Source organism: Pimephales promelas, chromosome 2 (assembly GCF_988280905.1).
Source record: "Pimephales promelas chromosome 2, fPimPro1.hap1.1, whole genome shotgun sequence".
Classification (NCBI taxonomy): Eukaryota; Metazoa; Chordata; class Actinopteri; order Cypriniformes; family Leuciscidae; genus Pimephales; species Pimephales promelas.
Genome location: NC_142770.1, coordinates 14,887,203 through 14,907,180, shown reverse-complemented (window position 1 = coordinate 14,907,180; position 19,978 = coordinate 14,887,203). Strand labels below are relative to the sequence as shown.

At 38.6% G+C, this 19,978-nt stretch overlaps 1 protein-coding gene across 1 annotated transcript; it reads right to left on the bottom strand.

Moving 5' to 3' along the window:
* Window positions 1-1,510: 1,510 nt before the first annotated feature.
* aspm (assembly factor for spindle microtubules) lies at window positions 1,511-19,079 on the bottom strand. Its single transcript, XM_039668720.2, has 30 exons — window positions 18,715-19,079; window positions 17,626-17,769; window positions 15,450-16,899; window positions 15,261-15,329; window positions 15,081-15,182; window positions 14,858-15,004; window positions 14,536-14,772; window positions 14,000-14,067; window positions 13,734-13,875; window positions 13,515-13,645; window positions 12,816-12,991; window positions 12,504-12,649; window positions 12,329-12,414; window positions 11,956-12,168; window positions 11,564-11,768; window positions 11,281-11,429; window positions 10,460-10,588; window positions 10,160-10,354; window positions 6,200-9,895; window positions 5,959-6,108; window positions 5,609-5,775; window positions 5,364-5,523; window positions 4,562-4,771; window positions 4,217-4,366; window positions 3,897-4,088; window positions 3,495-3,687; window positions 3,259-3,413; window positions 2,959-3,135; window positions 2,004-2,176; window positions 1,511-1,913 (listed from the first exon to the last, which is right to left on the bottom strand). The coding sequence occupies exons 1-30, from the start codon at window positions 19,003-19,005 to the stop codon at window positions 1,811-1,813; spliced, it is 9,606 nt and encodes a 3,201-aa protein (XP_039524654.2). The 5' UTR covers window positions 19,006-19,079; the 3' UTR covers window positions 1,511-1,810.
* Between the last annotated feature and the right edge of the window lie 899 nt (window positions 19,080-19,978).

Genomic DNA, 19,978 nt, shown 5'->3' with positions numbered 1-19,978 from the left:
ATTTTGTTTATTATATTAAATGAATATAACTATATATAAAATGACTTCTAAACGTAATAAAGTATCGTTTCAAAGAAAGGGTGAGAGTAAATTTTGAAGACTCTGCCATAATCCCGTTTTCCTTGGCTTTCCTCTGATTTAAATCTCCCCAACCGGAAACTGAAGAGCAGGCTTGCGTCAAATGCGGAACTTAAGCGTGCATATTGCCCATTGCACCGCAAAGAGTTGAGGAGGCTTCCTGAAGAGTCATGAGCGAGGATGCACAGGTGTATCCTATGCGGAAGAGTAATCTTCCTTTATTATTATTTATTACAAATTCTTAAATAAACTTAAACATAAAGGCAGATCCTTTGAGTGTTCCTAATGACACTTGAGTGATCAAGTATTCCAATGCTTTCATTCGATTTGTCGGTCCTCCTTTACTCGCATCCTACAAGGGGTGGAGGGAGCTGAGACGTGAGGATAGATATCGAGGATTCAAAAATTAGAAAATAGAAGCACCCCCTGTCCCTTTACTTGGCCTGCGTTCCACTCTCTGATCTCCCTCCATGGATTCATGTGCGCCATGCGAGTTACGTTGAACGAGTGCCCACTATTGGCAGAACTCATGCACAAGATTTATTTGGTAAGTACTTATAAACCCTTAGTAACTCAGCTGATTTATTATTTAAACCCCTTTTACTTATACAGCATATAAGTTGTTAGAGAATATAAATAAAATCCTATTGGTAGATCTGTTGGAGGAAAAAAATAATACACAAAATATCAATACTATCAGACTGATCTCATGAAATAGCGTATGTATGCCACGCCAATTCGTATGTCCATTTTTGGCGTGCTATCAAGACGCATAATCGCCTTTCAGCGTGTTTATGAACGCTGTTGACTTAACGTTATATAAATAAATGACTTACCTCAACCCCGTCCCTAAACTTAACCGTCACTGGGGTTAATGGCATTTATGACTGTTCCCTTACCATCCTAGGTAAAAAAAAGATATGACTTACCTCAACCCCATCCCTAAACTTAACCCTCACTGGGGTTAATGGCATTTATAACTGGAGATTTGACTGCGTGTACAGACACGCGGACTGACGCGGACGTTAATGGCGTATACATACACGCGGATAGCTCAAAATGCGTAGAGATAACGCGCCACCTGACACGAAAGTGGCGTGTATGTTTACGCAAAAGTCATGATGTCATGTTGATAGTATAAACTTTGACAGTCTGTGAAAATACTTTGTAGCTACAAGTATGTAATTAAATCTCAACATAACATTATACAAAAATCATAAACTACAGTAATTTAAGCACAAACTACTGACATCCCAATCAAGTTGACTTTTGGGATATAGATATTTTTGAAGTATACATCGGAGTATATTATAGTAACTTCCATTTTTAAAAAAATAAAATAAAGTTTCCAAAAATATAACAGCCTAATAATTTACTCTCATGTTCTATTCTTGTAGACTTGTTATTTCAGTCAAAAATGGCACCAGGGACGTATAAAAAGCAGTGGTAATTTTTAATGTTCAAATACAGCACATTAAAAGATATCAATTCCAAATTAAACTTCTTTTATTTACAGCATCTCAAAGCTACCATGTGCCATCTTACAGCACAGACCCTAAAATATGCAAAGAGAAGTCATCATTCCACAATATTTAGAGATAAAACAGAACAATAAAAATATATACACAAACCAAACAATATTTACAAAACCAACAGGGTTCACTATTTTGAGCAACAAATAAACACTTTGGCAGCACACAATTTTGTAACGTTTTTTCTTGCTGCAATATTTTCAAGGCACAAGGGCCAGAGCGTTAGCAAGCATCTGAATAGCACAGAGAGGATCCACAATGTCTTTCATTTTGTCACGCCTCAGAACCCAGTCTGGAGCAAACCTGAGGGAAATCAAAAGATTGGCAGGTCAGTCTCTTTCTTACGACACAAGTTAGGCCAGAATGCTTTACAGATAGGAGATAACCGCATACCTGGTCACTGGTTTTGACTTCCGTGGGGTGGCTTGGAAGAAGAAACTTCCATTGAGAGACGAGTTCATTTTCTGCTTGACTTTGTTTCTCTCAGAATCCATTTTGCACTTTCGAAGTGTGAGTCGGCAGATGCTACGAATGCGATCTGAAACTTTGGGTAGCGTTTGGACCTCCTGTTTGAAAAAGGCATTCAAACAACGAAATGCAATGATATTGAGCAAGTTTTCATGACAATTATGAAATTCATGAACCCATTTCCAATCATTCTTTTTTACTTTGGTTTAAAAGGGAGATTTGGCACGTTTGGCTGCCACTAGTCCCCTCTCATTTTTATTCTTTTAATATGTTTATCTGACTATTCTGAGTGGTCGGCAGGGACTTGGAGCTTTCGAAATCGCCTCTTGTTATTCACCTTATTAAATGCAGAATTATGCTTTAATCATCGGACTGCTATTTTTTTTTTTATCTCTGAATAAAACCTGCTGCATGGCCCAGGACTTACATAACCACAAGATTGCTGCTGGAGTGGATTCCCTCTGCATGGTTTTAAGGTACACAGCTTACAAACAGCTGAACCTAAAGTAGTTATTAAACAAACGACACCTATGAACTTTGCTTACATACAGGAATTTTTTGACCTATGCACTATACACACACCTCCACTCTTTCGATCCCGGCTTTTTAATTGTTCTCAATTGCGCTCTATGGGTGACTGGGCCTCTCCTTCATTTGCTCTAAAACTGCAGAACCCTCTTAGATTAGACATGCTGAATCTTTAAGTGTGTTTAAATCTTCTCTTAAAACAAATGGTTTTATAGCTAGCTTATATGCGATTTATATGTTTTTATTTTGTCTTTCCCCATTTCAAATGTAACTTTGTAAAGCGCTTTGAAAAGCAACTATATATATATATATATATGAATTTTAAAAAGCTTATTATAATATGAACACCCACCATTGCTCTTCTTTCATCCTGGACCAAGAGAACCAAGAGAAAACAAGTTTTGGTGAAGATGCAGCCACCTTTTACTGCAACCTTGTCTCCAGCTTTCTCTCGGTAGATCTGCAGAAGATCCAGGAGGGTTTCTATAGAGTTGTCCACATCATAAACTGCATCTATGGTTCTGTTGTACTGAAAAATATGAAGAAGAAAAATAATCTGAATTTGCTGAGCAAATATTGCAATATTCAGTTAATAAATCAGCATATTAGGTAATTGATACAAATTTGTAATTAGTAATTAACAGCAAAATACTTTTGATAGGTTTAGAAGAACTTGAATGGATAATGTGATGATCTCCATTGAAGGAAGACTTCGGTTGCAGCTCCTCATCAAAGTGAAGATGGTGTGAGTCACTCCACTTTCAACAAGACGTTCACAGCACTCTGGTGAAAGTCTGGTGGCAGTTTCTTCAACCATAAAGAGATAACGTTAGTGAACGTTTTATGAAACAGCCTATCCATCTCCAATCTTATAAAACTGTTTCTTACCTAAATGTCTCAAGGCCGCAAGAATGTAAGCATAATTTTGAAATCCTAGCAGGTAGCTCAATGCTGTTGTAGTCTTGTTACACAGCTTGTCCTCTTCCTTCACCCTTCGATTTACTTCCCCAAGACGTTGCCTTATGGAAACGACTTTGCTTGTGTCATGATGTTTTCTTGAACAATGACCCCTCCAGAGTGCCTGAAAACAGTTAATCATATTGCAAGACCAACATCAACATAATGCCCCCTGTGTGGTCTAAAGAATAAATCAAGTTAAACTAGTTTGGGAAAAAAAAAAAAAAACTTTAGTCATCCAATTTAGTAATTCTAATCTAGCATTAAATACGTAATGTGTTATAAAATATATGCAGTATGTTTCAATACACCATTTAATTTAAGGCACCATACCTGTGCCTTAATTATTCCACGTTGAAGCTTTTCCTCGCTACGTCTAAGGAGGAGCTTCCTGACTGCACACTGGATGGTACTGGCAGCCTGGTTGCGGCGATGTAACCAAGTTCTCACTGCCCTCTGGGTCTTGATGATGTCCTCTCTGTCTTTAAGATATCTCTTTCTCTGCAGCTTTGCCTTAAAACATTGCTAAAAAGTTGGGGAGAGGAAGAGAAAATGCAGTTAAATTAAGAGTATTTGCATTAGGCTAAACTTTAATGTCAAGTAGGGGGCCAAGCCACGAGTTTGAGACCACTGATGTAGAGGAATAAATGTACCTGGATGTATAGGACCGAAGAGATTTTCTTCTTGGCTGATGCAAGAGCCCAGTGCGCTCGCACAGCTCTCTGAATCCTTACTGCGCAGAGATGATGGTAAACGGCAGCTGTGAAACGATGCCGTCTTGCAGCACAAGCCATTTCTTTTACCTATTAAGGGAACAAGTTAATACTCAAACTTTTAGCCAATTCAGTATACCTCCATTGATTCAAGAAACTTTGAATCATGGATGGGCATTAAGTAATCGACTCTAACTAGGTGGTTGCAGAACGAGTAATTCAATAGTCAATTACTTGTGCACAACCTTAGTAATAACATTACTCATACATATAATGTCAACTTACCCGTTGTCTTGCAAGCAAACCACGCCACAAAGCTTGAAGATAAACAACAGCATTGTGTCGTCGTCTTAGATTCTCTTCCTCAACTCTGGCAAGCTGCAAGACTCGGAAACGCCGCTGTAGAATTAAGACAGCAGCTCTCTGTTGGTGATACCGACGTCTTTGGGTAAAGCTTCTGAAAGCTGATTGTATCTTCACAGCAGCTGTTATTTGCTGTGAAAAAGAATAGACTGGAGGCTTAATGATGATTTCAAAGAGTTAATAGACAACATTTTTTTATGTTAAAAAAAAATATTGTTAATAAAAGGATCGTTTCTATAGCTTCAGTAGTTCTTTGGAAGCTAAAGTAAAACTTAAACAGGGCAATTGACCCAATTTAAAATAAATAAATCCAGACCGAACAGACCAAAAGAAATGCTTGGCAACAAGCAAAATTACACAAGATAAATGTCAACAACCCCTGATTAAATAAATGGACTTTGAAAACAGTTTCCCTGAATCTTTATATTTACAAATGGTAAACTTTAGTATGTGTATATTTACTGAGTGATCCAATCATTGCACAAGTCCATTTTGCTTACCGGAATTTACACAAACTGGTTGCGTGATATTTAAAAGGACAACTTCTCAGAAATCAAAACTTTACTTTTGTGTAATGCTACATCCACACAACTAGGTGTCAGTATAAATCAAATTGACTGCTTGTTACCATCAAGCACAGATAAATTGTACCCTTAAGGACAGAAACATTTGAAAAGAACGAGTAATGTTTATTCCCAGATTTTTCCACAAAGAGAACAGTTACCTTTTGAAGGGAATCTCTCACTCTCTGACCTCTCCATAACGCCTGGATGTATATCACAGATTTTCTAAGCCTCAGAAAGTCAACACGCTGTTCTCTGGCAATCAGAGTTTCCCTCCATCTTTTTTGAATGACTTGGACACTGTGCTGTACAGCTAGAAATCTTGGAAGGGAGGACAAATAGTCATGTTGTGACTCCTTTTGACAATTTAAAAGCAGAAGCGAAGAATATCCTTTACATTTTATACCTTGCACGTTGACGACTTGCTTGTATACATCGTCGAATCGTTGCAATTGCAGCTCGTTTCAAGATGTAGTTTCGTCTAGCTAGGCATCCTCGGAACCAGGACTGAATTTTCAGGGCAGCTTGTGTTTGCAAGGCACGTCGCCTTGTTTGATAAGCCTGGAATGCTTTCTGATGTTAACCAGAGACAAACCAAACATGAAAATCAAATATACAAACTTAAATCCATTATTGCAAATAAGCAGGAAAACAGAAACTTGAGAGCAGAAGCAGGGTTATTGTGAGGCCAGGGTAACAGGAGTTCAGGGAAAATTTTCAGAGAGAGATGTGAATTTAGGGTTGTTCCATGCTTACTTGTATCACAACAGCAGACTCGCGCAGCTGAAGAAACTGTGCACGCTCTCTCTGGCAAAGAAGGAAACTTCTGTAATGCTTCTGTATAACCAAAACCGATTCCTTGAGTTGCTGAAACCTGCGTCTCTCAATCATCCCTCGATAATGAGCCTGTTTGAAGGCAAGAAATTCTGATCACTTCTGTTGAAGGTAATCAAGTTGAAATAAAGGACAAGACAGAATACAACTGCATAGTGATTACCTGAATTTTGATGGCACTTGCCCTCAATCTCTGAAATCTTCTGTACTCAATGTGTCCACGTACTCTGGCCTGAAGGATCTTTATATTTTGGAGAGTCTTCAGGTAACTGCACCTCTGTTGCATTGTTGCCCTATGAGCTCTGTAATGCTTTTGGACTATAACTGCTGCAGCCTGCAATCTGCGGTATCTCCTCTGGGCCACAAACATTCTGTAATGAGCTTGCAATTTTAGGACACTTGAGCGGAGTGTCACGTAGTGCTTGCGATGCATGTGCATGCGCACCAAAGATTGAATCTTGATCGCAGCTTGTTGTCTTTTTGTCATCCTCCTTGCCAGCATTCTTCGCAAGGCAGATTGCAAGGTAAGTGTAGCTTGCCTAAGAGCAAGAAAGGCATTCCGATCTTTTTGGACCAGTCTATGTGATCTGTTCCACTTCTGGATGAGCGTTGAGCTTGCTTGCATCCTAGCAAGCTGAACTCTGGCACAATGGCCTCTGTATGCAGACTGAATAACAATTGCTGCAGCCTTTGCTTTCATGAAATGCTGTCTTTGAACAGACATCCTGAGGTAGGACTGGATGGTTCTCGCAGCCTGTGTCCGTCTGGCCAATTCTCTCCCCTTCATCCCTCTGAAAGACTTCTGTAGGCATACAGCAGCATTCCTAACCTGCTGGTATCTATTCACATGCTCGTCTCGAAGTTTCAAAGCTCTGTACCTCTGCTGGAGAACCCTGGCTGCCCATTGCTGTCTCTTAAAAGCCAACCTTTGCTGGTACATGCGGAAGCCAGCCTGTATGATGATGGACGCTTCTTGTTTTTGTGCCAAATGTCTCCTGGAAGAGTGTCCTCGAAAAGCTGCTTGAATGACTACAGCAGACTTTCTCAAACGTAGATAGTTCTCCCGATCTGCTCTAGCCTGGATGTATGATCTGAAATAGCTCTGGATAATGATAGCTGACAACCTCATGGCCTGGTACTTAACCATTTCTTTGTGCCTTCTAAAAGAAGACTGAATCAAGATAGCTGCTTGACGCTGTACTAGTAGTTTCCTCCGAACTTTAAGACCTCTAAAACATGCTTGCAGAACAAGTGCACCTTGACGCATTTCAAGAAAGCAATTTCTCTGCTGTTTCGCTGCATTTACGGCACGATACCTTTGCTGAATGGCAATTGCAGCGCATTTCATGGCTAAATACCTCTTACGAGCACTATAAACTCTGAAGGTCGCTTGAACAGTGGTGGCAGCTTGATGCATTTGTTTCAAAGTCTGTCTGGACTTCATGCCACGATAGGCTGCTTGCAGAATCAAAGCAGCATACTTCTGTTTCTGTAGTGCTGCCATCTCTTGCCTCATCATTTTGTTAGCTCTGAAATGTTGCTGAACAGTACAGGCTGCCCAACGAAGTCGCTGGAAGCGCAACTTGAAGATGTGCTTTCTCACATGGGACTGAATGATTGTTGCAGCTTCTTGCTCTCTCCGGACCTGTCGCCGGACCTGCATTCCCCTGAAAGTTGCCTGGATTGCAACAACAGCCTGGCGTTTAGCAAAATAATCTCTTCGAACACATCTCGCTATCAAAATGGATCGATAGCGCCGTTGACAGAATTCTACCGCTGCTCGGATAGACAAAAAGTGCTTCCTTTGCTTGTAGGCAAGGAACTTCCTTTGAATAACTGTGGCAGCAAAATGCATTCTATGAATATCACGGCGTGCGCGATTTCCTCTGTAAATAGCCTGCATTGCTGTTGCGCTACGCCGCAGCTTTAAAAAGTTCTCTCTTGCCTCTTTTCTCCGTAAATGGCACCTGTATTGCCTCTGTATGACCAATGAAGCCAGTTTCATAGCTTGGAATGGCACTCTAGTCCTGTACATTTTGTACATTGCCTGAATCGCAGTAGCCGCTTCATGCTTTCTAGCAATTTCTTTCCTTAGTCTCATCCCTCGGTACACAGACTGCAAAGTGATGGCAGCTGCTCGTAAGGAGCCATACCTTTTACGTTGTTGCCTTGCGCTTACAATTGCTCTGTACTGTTGCTGAATACAAATGGTGGCATATCTGAGAGCAAGGTAATCACGACGTTGCTTGTACGCTCTATACGTCTTCTGGATAATTTTCGCAGATTTGTGCCTTTCTGCGATCTCCTTTCTTAACATCATTCCACGGAAAGCTGACTGGATGCATAAGGCGGCTGTTTTTATGGCTCCATATTGCTTCATGATAGCATTTTTAGTTATTGTTGCCCTGAATCGCCGCTGTAAAACTGAAGCGGCCCACTGTTGTCTCTGGTACTTTTTGAGTTGGGAATGTCCACGGAAATGTGCCTGAATCACTGTTGCAGCTTGGTGCGATTTTCGTAAATAGTTGCGAACTTGCATTCCCCTGAATGCTGACTGAATAACGACAGCAGCATTTTTCATTTGCAAGTAAGTAGCTTGAATGTTTTTGCCAAGTTTGTAGGCTCTGTATTGCTGCTGTATGATGATAGCTGCGCACTTGGCAGCAACAAAAGCAATACGTACTTTATGCATTCGGAATTGAGCTTGAATCATAGTAGCGGCTTGATGCTCTAGTCTCAGATTTTGCCTCACTTTGGACCCCCGATATATGGCCTGTAGAGATATAGTCACCTGCCTCAAATGGACGTAATGGCTTCTTTGCAAACGTCCAAGTACAAAAGCCCGATGGCGTTGCTGAATGACAACAGCAGCACGTTTTTGAGCCAAAAAGTGCTGGCGACAAGTATGTGCTCTTATCACAGACTGAATCAAAGTTGCTGCTTTGTTTTTCTTCTGCAGTTCTTGCCTTACTCTCTTGCCACGGTAAGCACTCTGTAGCACAATGGCTGCTCTTTTAATTTTAGTGTATTCCAAGTACACTTTCTGTCCATCTCTGAAGGCTTTGTACCATCTTTGAATGACTATGACAGCCTGTTTCATTTCCAAAAACCGTGTCTGTGCCGCATATCTACGATAGTTTGACTGAATGATTGTGGCAAATCTGTGGAGTTGACTGATCTTCTTCCGCTCAGCTCGTCCTCGCCACATTGCTTGAACTGTCACTGAAGCGGATTTAAGAGCCATATACTCTTGTCGTATCTTTTTTCCAAAAACATTAGCTCTGTATCTCTGTTGCAGAACAATGGCTGATCTTTTCAAACACAAAAAGTGCCTTTGAGCCTTAAACCGCCTGAAAGCAGTTTGAATCAGAAGTGCAGCTTGGTGGTGGTGAGCCACAGATCTACGGACCTTCCATCCACGGAAAGCTGCTTGTAGAGCCAGAACTGCTGATTTAATCTCAAAAAACCTCCTCTGGTCTGCTTTCCTTTGCATGCAGGCTCGGAACCACCTCTGAATCAAGACTGCGTTTCGCTCCAATTTAGATATCTGTTGTCTGACAAGGTAGGCCTTGAATGCACTCTGAATGACAATTGCAGCATTGTGTCTTTTCTTTAAAGCCTGAAACTCGCATCTTTGAAGGTGACCTCGGAACCATGCTTGAACACAGACTGCTTTCCTTTTCATATCCAGGTACTGGGTTTTACAACACTGCATTCTGTACCATGCTTGAATGCGCAAGGCAGCAGTGTTTTTTTCCAGAACTTTTTTTGTATGCCACTTCCGTAAAGCTGCTTGGATAACACAGGCAGCACGGTTTTTCTTCAAGAGACTTCGAACCCTCCAAGCTTTGTATGTTTTCTGTGTGAAGACAAGAAAATGCAACTTAAGATTAGAAGTAGAACCATAATTATATACTAATTAGAGGTGGGGAATATGGCAAAAATATCATATCACGATTCTTTTCAGGTTTTGTCATTTTGCAAGTTACTGCACATTACAGCCAAGTGTCCCTATTTTATCCCCATTTTAAAAATAAAAAAAATTAAATGAACAAACAAAAATAACTCTAAATTAACTTTTACAAGATGAGCAAAAGTACTTGCGGCATAATCCCGAAGATACCTGAATCACAGTTGCAGCTGCATTTTGAAGAGCAAAATCTCTTTCTTTTTTCAGCACTCTCAATTTTTCCCGTGCACTGTATCCTCTCCAGAATGTTTGGATCTTGATGGCTGCCTTATTCTGTCGTATCATTCTTCTTCGCAAGATGAACTTCCGCACAATGGCTTGGATTTTAGTGGCAGCCAAGTTTTTTTGCTGTGTATGAAGATCATAATCAATTTAAGCCAAAAAAAAATGTTTTAAACATAAGCATATCAAAGTTCCAAGCAGCTTGACATGGTGGATAATTTATACTCTTACCTGAATAAGCTCAATGTCCTTCTGTAACTTGTATCTCCGCCATGCACCCTGGATGACTCGGGCTGCTCTCGTTTCATTGCGGAGATCCAAAAGACGGGCACAAAGGAAGGAGAGGTAACATGTGACAACCTGGTGGGGAGATAAGCAAATCACAGTTGCATTAAGCATACATTAATATGGATGTTATTTCTACTCAACCTCAAAGTTTAATTGACTAGTAAGTTTTACTGATAACCAAACAAACTAAAATGTTAAAAGATTGCCATCTCAGTTCAAACACCCATACAATTTTATTTATAAATAACAACAATTCGGATGTGTCTATTAAAATTGACAAGTACAATCAATCACAGCAAAACAAAAAAATGTATAGGTATACAACAGCTTATCACACAGTATCATTATTTCAGTTAAAAAAACAGAAGTACTAGGATAAAAGTTTATAGTTCAGATATGAACAATGATGTCCATGGTAGTGATCAAAATAAGAGTATCACCTTTGACAAACTTGACGCTTCTAATAAAGATTGTATCGATTATGTCGTTAAACCAGCAGGTGGCGACAATTGAATTTTAAAGTCGATTAATGATTATTTCAAGAGAGTCCTTCAATAAGATTCATGAATCATTAATTCAAACCGAAATTTAATAATAATTTAAAATTAAATAGACTGCAGCAATGAACATTTTTTCAGCACCTCAAGTTAATTTTGTTTAGTTGTCTATTCTGAATCAAAGCAGAATCGTGATCTAAATTTTAAACAAAATTCTAAATTTATCTAAAATGCAGCTCTAGTGAACAAGGATAAAATGTTTTTTACCTTTTCATTTGGAATAGTGTTGGACATATCCTCTGGATTTATCATAGCAGGCACCCCTCCAAGATTTGACACGGCAGTGTTCACTAAATGAAAGTTACTCCTCTCATTCTCAAGCAGCTCTCTGTGGTCAACTGACAGGGATTCTGAACCTAAGGCAAAAAACAAACAGTTTTAAGACATTTACAGTGCTAAACTGTACAAATTACCAAACTATTATCAGAATAGTTCACTTAAAAGTAATAATTTTGGTATTTGCTCAAAAATAAAGAAGGGGGAAAAGTACCAGTTTGTATTGTGGGCAAATTTTCAAAAGAGCAGTCCGAGTCACTCGAGGAGTTATTGAGCTCCAGTCTGCCGCGGTGGCCACATTCGATGGTCTGCGTTGTTCTCTGTTGTATCTCCTCTACAGGAAGATGAGCAGGATGGTAATGATGAATGAGGTAGCACAGGATACGACCATCTGAGAATGACACCGTGAAGTTTTCAGCCTGCAAAAATAATGGAGGAGATATAGTTCAAACAAGGATCCTTTGCAGGTTATCGTACAAACGTTTTCAGGAGAATTATTACACCTTTCTCAGCAATTCTTGATTAAAAAAAAAAACAGACAAAATATGGGATTGGAACAGCAGAACAGTTAATACATGAGTAAACAATTCCTGTAATGTGACTTACCTTTAAATTGTAGAACTCAGAAACAGCATTGACCCAGTCGAGAAGAAGCGTCACCTTCTGGCTGGGATGTTCAAATGCTTGTCTCGCCTTCATTCGTGTCACTGTAACACCTTTGTTAGCCATTATTGAAGCCAGTTTCTGTTTCGTTCTCCAGGTTTTCCTGAGGAAACTGATTTCCTCTTTGAGCTGATTCTCATCAAGTAGCACTTCCACCTATGACAAAAGTATCATTATATTTAAGGAAATACACATTAAATGCATACAACTTCAGACGATAACCATGAGTACCAGTTACCCTAATGATTTATATAAAAAAAAAAAATAAAAAAAAATCATGCTAGACAATATGATGTTACACAGCTCAGGTCAGTACCTGGAAAGCAAATATGATTTTCCACAAGAGGTTTAGGGTCTTTTCCCTGTGTCCATCCACAATGTCTCTGGAGTCAATGGTCGATCCTTCAAAAAAAATGAGGACAAATTCAGTGCTTTGTCGAGATTAAGTGTTTCATAAAGAATTACTAGACATTTTCAGATTAATCACTCACCATGCTCATCTTTAAGGTCAACACCTTTGTCTTTCAGAACCTGCAGTGCAACATCAACATTGTGCACTTTCTGCAGCCGGCTAATAGCAGGTATCCTCAGCTTTCTAGATAAAGTCCAGTCCAGAATAAAAAGCTCCATGACACGCCTGAAAATTAATAAAGAAACATAAGGACAAGATATATAACATGGGAATTTGGAAGCTTTTTTGTAAGTCAATTCCAAACATTGGATAGGATCCCAACGGCACACTTTATTCTGATTCATGGGCAGTTAACATGCAAAAATGATTTTTTTTTTCGATTCAAACATACACCAAACGAATGCCACATCTCAGGTCAACAGCAAGATTCTTCACAGCAAAGTTGAACTCATCCAGAGGAGTCTGAACATGGGATACTGCTAGGCCCAAGTGGCTGAGATGCCGTGACAAAATGCCTTCACCACTGAGGAAGTCTCGTGAGAACGCCAGTAGCAGATCTTTGCTTGACTACAGGGGAATACAAAACACAGCAAGTGCTTAATATTGGCCAAAAACATTAAAAATTTCCACTCATTCTTTAATATTTGGCCACTATTTTACAATAGAAATGCTGCAGCCTCTGTAATATCTTTAACGAGAACATGTGGAAATCAAAACATCCAAACTGAAATTCGAAATATAACAATGTACTCTGTTAATGTTGGTTTATAAATGATAGCACTATGCTATGGTATTTTATGACTTGTTAATTTTTTAAATATACGTTCACCCTCAGAATACGATCTTATAATGTAGTTCATGGATACTCGTCCATGGAATGCACCACTTAAGGAATCTAATTTAACCCGATATTGAATCGTGACAGACCAACACTAATCATCATTATCATGAATGTCACTTCAGTTCTACTTTCAGTGTGAATTATCATATGCAGTAAACAAAAGAAACATATAATGCAAGCACTGTAAAAGGTTTTGCCACAAACTCAACTCATACTGATATCATGCGTATCGTGAAAAACACCACACACCTTAAATTCAGCATCCATGCAGAACAGACAAGGATCATGTTCGATCAGTCTGGACTCTTTGGCTTTATCCAGAAAGCAGACCAGCAGTATTAGTTTCTTTAGAGTGAAGCAGGAGAGTGCCTCCTGATGGCCTGATGAGGTAAAAAAAAAAATTATATGAACCTGTTATTATAGACACTATTTACAACAATAAGTTGACAAAAAAAAAAATGAAATTACCATCTTTGTACAAATTGGGCACTTTAGCATGCCTGAACTCAGCGGCTATGTCTGGGTTCCACAGCAGACGTCCAAGAATAAACATGGCCAGTCCCATGACATCACTGTTGCTTTCAAGTGGTATTAGCTCTCCATAGATTGTCTGAAACAAGGAATGGGCAAAATATGTGGCATACATGAAATCATAATAGCTAGCAACTTAAAAATTTGATATTTCCAGCAAGCAAACAAATTAAAATGATGCTTTCACAAGCAAAAATAAATACCTCAAGTCCGATTCTCAGCCAAAGTGGATTGTATGATATCAGCCAGTTAAGAACTTTCTGACGCTCACCTGAGAAATGAAAATAAAAGGTGAAAAATAAGATTAACAAGGAAGAAATTTCCTAAAACATCACAAATATATTTTAACATAAGAGTGACACCAGCTGTAAAGAACACCAAGCACCCAAAAGGGAAAAAATTATAATAAAAATACATCCATTCAAAATGATCAGTAAGATTTTAATTCATACTTTTACTCAACAAGGACAAATTGATCAAAATTGACAGTGATAAAAGTTTTCTATTTAAAACAAATGTTATTCTTTTAAACTTTATTCAAGGAATCCTGAAAGAATTGTAGTTGTACCATAGTGCAATTACGTTATTATAATTTTTTTATTGAATTAAAACACATTTTATTAAAACTGCTGAGTTTGTGCTTTGGATTTACAGTGGATTAATAAAGCAAGCAACATCGAATAGTATATTTATTATTCAAATAGTATTTACAGATCGAATATTCACTCCCATCTCATACCTATGTCCTTCCAGAGATGCCTATCCTTTCGCACAAGGAGCCTCTTGGCTTCTATTTCCAGCTCCAGTCTCTGGATGGCCTTCACCATGGTGTCTGACGTAAACAGCTTGCAAGCTGCTCGCCGAAGGCGGTTCAGCCGTTGACGGGCTGTGTAAGTTCTAAAAGACAACTCTTCTTTTGTTGGTGCTTTGGGTATGTTGAATTTCTCATTCCCCATAGTCAACGACAAGGCATTCACTATGAAACAATAAGAGAAAGCAATTACAAGATTGCAACTGAAATTAATTTAATTTAAAACGACAACGCAAAAAAAAGCACCCACCTTTGGCAACTTCAGTTGCAACTTTGAAGTCATCAGGAGTGAGGACATAATTCAACCACCAGGTAAAGCCTCGCTCCTGCTTTTCAATCCATCGCTCGTCATAAAACATGTTCTTTGCAGCAAATGGCATAGGATGCCTTGGTATGGCTGTCAAGATTGTACAACTTCAGCAACTATGCCACTTAAACGCACAAAAAATAATATGAATGCAGTAAAAACATACCCGTCTGTGTCGGCTTCATGAAGGTCAGTCTGACCTGCGCCACAGCCACTATCCTCGCAGGCTTTCGGGTTGAACTGCTCAGTGACTTCACAGACTGTCCATCTACATCAGTAGATTTAAAATGGTCATACTAAACAAGTATGACAAGTTAATCTAAGTATTTCAAGAATGATTTCTTACCTTTTTGAGTTGTTTTTGATAAGGATTTCTTTGCTGGAGGTTTTGTAAACTTTCTGGAGCTTGGTGGAGCTTTACGGAAAAAGAGGTTTTATTTTAAACATTCTCAACTGGTAGAACGTCCCAAATAATGTATACGAATAGATTCGTCACCTACATGTACAGTACGCATGATGAGTATAATGGACTTACCTATAGCTTTTTGTTGCTGTCCAGATGTGGACCTTGAAGTGAACGTTCTTTCTTGGCTTGGTTTCTTAAGCTCTGTCGCATGTGCCGGAACGCAACGCTTTTTCGCTCGACCGTTTGACGTATCTTCTGAGTGACCTTGCAAAAACTCATCACTTTTTCTCTTTTTACTCTGCACAGACGTCCAGGATTGTACAGGAAATTGGTCCTGAGAAAGACCTTGTTGCACTTTTTTTTCAGAGACGTTTCCGGCTGCCAAATCCGGACTGCTAATGTTACTAACAGAGGGCAAAACTTTAGGTCGCATGGGAGATATGGAGGACAAAATCTGTTCAGGAGGGGATCCATTTGAGGTCAGCTTCACTTTTGCAGCCCCCATTGAAGTTACGGGAAATCTGGACTCTAGTGCCACATCTGGACTTGAGTCTGAGCTAATGACAGGTAGTGACATGCTGTCAGGAGAACTTGTGTTCGATTCTGCATTACTAGGTTCTGAGAGCTCCATGGTCTTCTCCAAGAGCCGACGCCTGGAGGTTTTCTTCTTACGCAAGCCAGGACTCTTGACAGAGGCTTCTGCTTTGCTTTTGGTCACTGTGGAAGAATTCACAGGAAACTTCTTGGGACCATCATGAACAAGGGTGTCATCAACTTTATTAGACTTGGTCACTGTGACGGTGCTAAAGGGAAATGCCTTGAGCCTAAATACATCGTGATTTGGTTCAACACCCATGACTTGTTTGGGTTTCACACAGAAAGTCAACCTTGGGTGAGCCACTTCAACTGGTGGCGAAATGACAGCAGTCGCTCTGAATGATGTTACTGGATTTGTTTTTTCAGACTCAAGAGAATCAGAAAAATCAAAGCTTGAGCAGGCATTAGGTGGGCTCACCGCACACGATAGATCTGATCCTATTACATCCAGAGCATCTTTCACAGACAGAGAAGGTTTCTCCGGCTCTCGACTTACATCTTGCGCATTTTGTCCAATCACGGGAAGTGGACTCTGAAAGCATAGGTTTCCAAACCTCTCTGGAGTGCTAGCAGGAGAAAGCGTTTTATTCAAAAGCCTTTTCATTTCTCTGCACTCTGGTTTACGTGAACAAGGCACATCCTTTTTACCAGGTGTTTCAAACAATCTCTCAGCTGGTACTAAGACAACCACTGGAGAGTTTCTTTCCAAATGCACATCATCAAAATTTTCTGTTACAAAAGCCGGTTTTGACATCTCAGGAGTGGAGGAAGGCGCATTCGTCCTGGTGCTACTGGAACCATAGGCAGACCGTTCGTGATTCAATGGAGACAATGGGTTGGACGTTCTCTCTTTTCTGTATTGCGACTGGCGAGACACATGAAATGTCTTATTTGCAGCCTTTATTGGCATTAAAGCCACTTTCTTCCCTGTTGAGGGTGCCGGGATCCCCTTCTTGGATTTAATTGAATCCCAAAGGGTTTTCTGAAGAAAAAAAAATAAAAATAATAATAATATTTTGCAGGTACTCAAATTATATCAAACACACTAAATATATTTGTTTTTACAAAACATAGGCCATACAGTACCGGTTAAAAGTTTGGAAACATTGTTTTTAATGTTGAAAGAAGTCTAATGCTCATCTAGGCTAAAACAAGCAATATTGTGAAATATCATTCTAATATGCTGATTTATTATCAATCTTGGGAACAGTTGTACTGCTTTTTTTTTTTTTTTTTTTTTTACATGCGACACTTTTTCAGGATTCTTTGAAGATTTTTTAAATTATTAAAAAAGGACAGCATCTTTTTTTTTTATAGAAATCTTTTGTAACAATATACACTGTCACTAAAATAATCGATGAATCCTGAAAAAGTATCACAGGTTCAAAAGAAATATTAAGCAGCAAACTGTTTCCAACATTGATAATAATAACCGAGTACCAATCCAGCAGAATGATTTCTGAAGGATCATGCGACACTGAAGACTAGAGTAATGGCTGATGAAAATTCAGCTTTGCATCACAGAATGAAATTATATTTAAGTAAATTAAAACCATTATTTTAAATTATAATTTTTCACATTATTGCTGTTGTTTTCTGTATTTTTTATAAATGCAGCCTTGATAGGCATAAGATATTTCCATCAATAACATTAAAAATAGCAATGTTTCTAAACTTTTGACTGGTCTTGTATAAACACACAAATTACCTTTTTCTTTTTTGTCGCCTCTGCTTTCCCAAGCAATATCGCTTGATGTTTGACGATACCATTTGCAACAAAGCTGAGGAGTTCTCGAACTCCGCCTTCTTCCACTGGTGTCCAAGTGACAGTTAAAATAATGCTGTCCTCAGGCTGAAAAATAGAGAATGCATTTCAACTAACTTACTCTCATTCCGTTCCTAACATGGATGGCATTCTTTGGTGGAGCTCGAACAGAAATATTTAGCCAAATGTTCATGCAGCCCTTTTCTATACAATGGAAGTGTATGAGGACTGGAGCAGTCAAGCTCCAAAAAAACAAAAAACAAAAAAAAAAGACAAAAAACAGCTTGAAAAAAAAAAGCAATTTTTATGATAACTTTGTGTGAATACAATCTTTTACAATAATGTTCTCTGCACATGTAACGTTAAGCTCAACATTTGCATATTTTATTACAGTGAGTGTGTGAAGATGTCAAATCAGGTTTCACAACCAATAACGCCCGTTTCGTTGTTCCTCGTGTATTTAGTAATTAATTACACACCAATCTTGAAATTTACACAAATATTGTGAATAAGGCTTTAATTCGGTTATGTTTTCCACAGAAAATGTAACGTTACTTCAAAGGACTATAAGTTACATTACAGAGTCTTGACTTAGCCCACAATACAGTCAGTTATGGTAACTAATTTACTTTTTTCAGTTTAAAAGCTTGACAAACATCCTGCAAAACGTGTGTGTGTGGTCCTAAGAGTAAAGAATAAAGAAATTCAAACATTTTCATTTATTGTTGAACTAACAGCCTGCCTATTCCTTTAGATTCTAAGGGATCATTAACTTAAGCATTTGCGCGTGAGCAACTGCACTAACGTTAAATTAATAAACAAATGTATGCAATTTACTGAACGAGACTCAATCTCATAGCTAGCAGTCACACGATGCAGTTATTTTACTTTACAGTAACGTTAACTACTGCAATGCACCAAACTTCATTTCCACAGTCATTTAACGTTAGTGCACAGATATTATTCTTCCAAAAATGTTGTCTAGCCGGGGAGCTCAGGTTTTGACACAAATGTTTACGCTTCTTAACTTACCTGTATTGTAAAAGACGCCTGATCAACAGAAAAGCCTTTAGAAGCTGAAATTTTCTCCACTATGACTGTCGTTGTTGCATCCTCCGTAGGATTTTCAATTCGTAAAGGCAGAGATTTTGAAGATCCCAATTTGACCGTCCCAAATGACACGAAAGGGGACCTAGAAAACTGAACCAAACTTAGCACAGGAATTGAAGTGTTGTTTTCCTTGCCAGGTTTATCGCGACTACAATGTGAATCAAAAGTTGGACTGAAGTCCAAACACTCCGCTTTCGCGATTTTAAAAGACATTTTTTTAACTAAATGCACGGCGATTCGATAACTCCATGTGTCATTGATGCTCACCAACAATAAATGCCGTTTAAAACCACTGTACGTAGTCGCACGTTTGAATTTGAGGTCAGACCAGGCAGCCAATCAGATCGTTGGAGCGGATGGAATTGCCCAATCACCGGACAGAAAAGCAAACTTGAACCAATCAAAGTTCTAGGATTCCTTTAAAAAATCTGTACACACGCCCACAATGCAGGAAGATGATTCATTTTTTTGAGACAGTTTTTTTATTTCATTTTTTTAATTGAACAAAGAAGCACAGGGGATACATCAAGCACAAAAATAAATAAATAAAAACAAAGTAAGCAAGGCAGTAAATAGGAAGATGCTTCATGACTTGACTTGCCATTTGTTGCATGACTAAAGTTGTGTAAAGACGCGAGCCTACGTTACATGTTTTTTTTTTGTTTGTTTTTTTTTGCGCTTACACCCTTGTCCACAGCACATATGTTTGCGAAATATGATAATTAAAATGAAACTAGAAATTTCACTTGGAGACTTATTTGCAGCAGCTATTTTAGTGTTACAATGTGGTCTGTTTACATTTTGTTTTACAATTTCCTTAGTTTAAGCGTCCCCCCCCCCCCCCCGATTTTTTAATTAATTTATTTATTCTAATATTTATCTATTTAACATTTAAACTGGAGATGTAATCTTAAATATCACATTCAAATGTAGCCTATAATGTAATATGCATGTTATTAAATGTTTTTACTTTTTAGGAGTAACCTATGGAAGTGTAGAACTCCTAGGTGATAATAATTTCCATAATTTCTTTCTATTTTTCTTGATATTAAATTATTTATTTGTATTTTTATTTTATTTTTATATAGTCCCTCTGTTCTTTCACAAAAAAGAATGAAAAATTGTGTTAAAAACCACATAAAAGTATTGAAAGTCAACAACAACAAAAAATCACTTTGCAGTTCAT

What these genes read in the sequence shown, in the direction of transcription:
- aspm (XM_039668720.2), bottom strand. Translation starts at nt 19,005, where the DNA reads ATGTCTTTTAAAATCGCGAAAGCGGAGTGTTTGGACTTCAGTCCAACT. An exon ending in GCATCTCTGGAAGGACATAG is followed by an intron (nt 14,068 to 14,535) that starts GTATGAGATGGG and finishes TTCATTTCTCAG; the next exon opens with GTGAGCGTCAGAAAGTTCTT. An exon ending in GCCCAATTTGTACAAAGATG is followed by an intron (nt 13,646 to 13,733) that starts GTAATTTCATTT and finishes TTACCTCATCAG; the next exon opens with GCCATCAGGAGGCACTCTCC.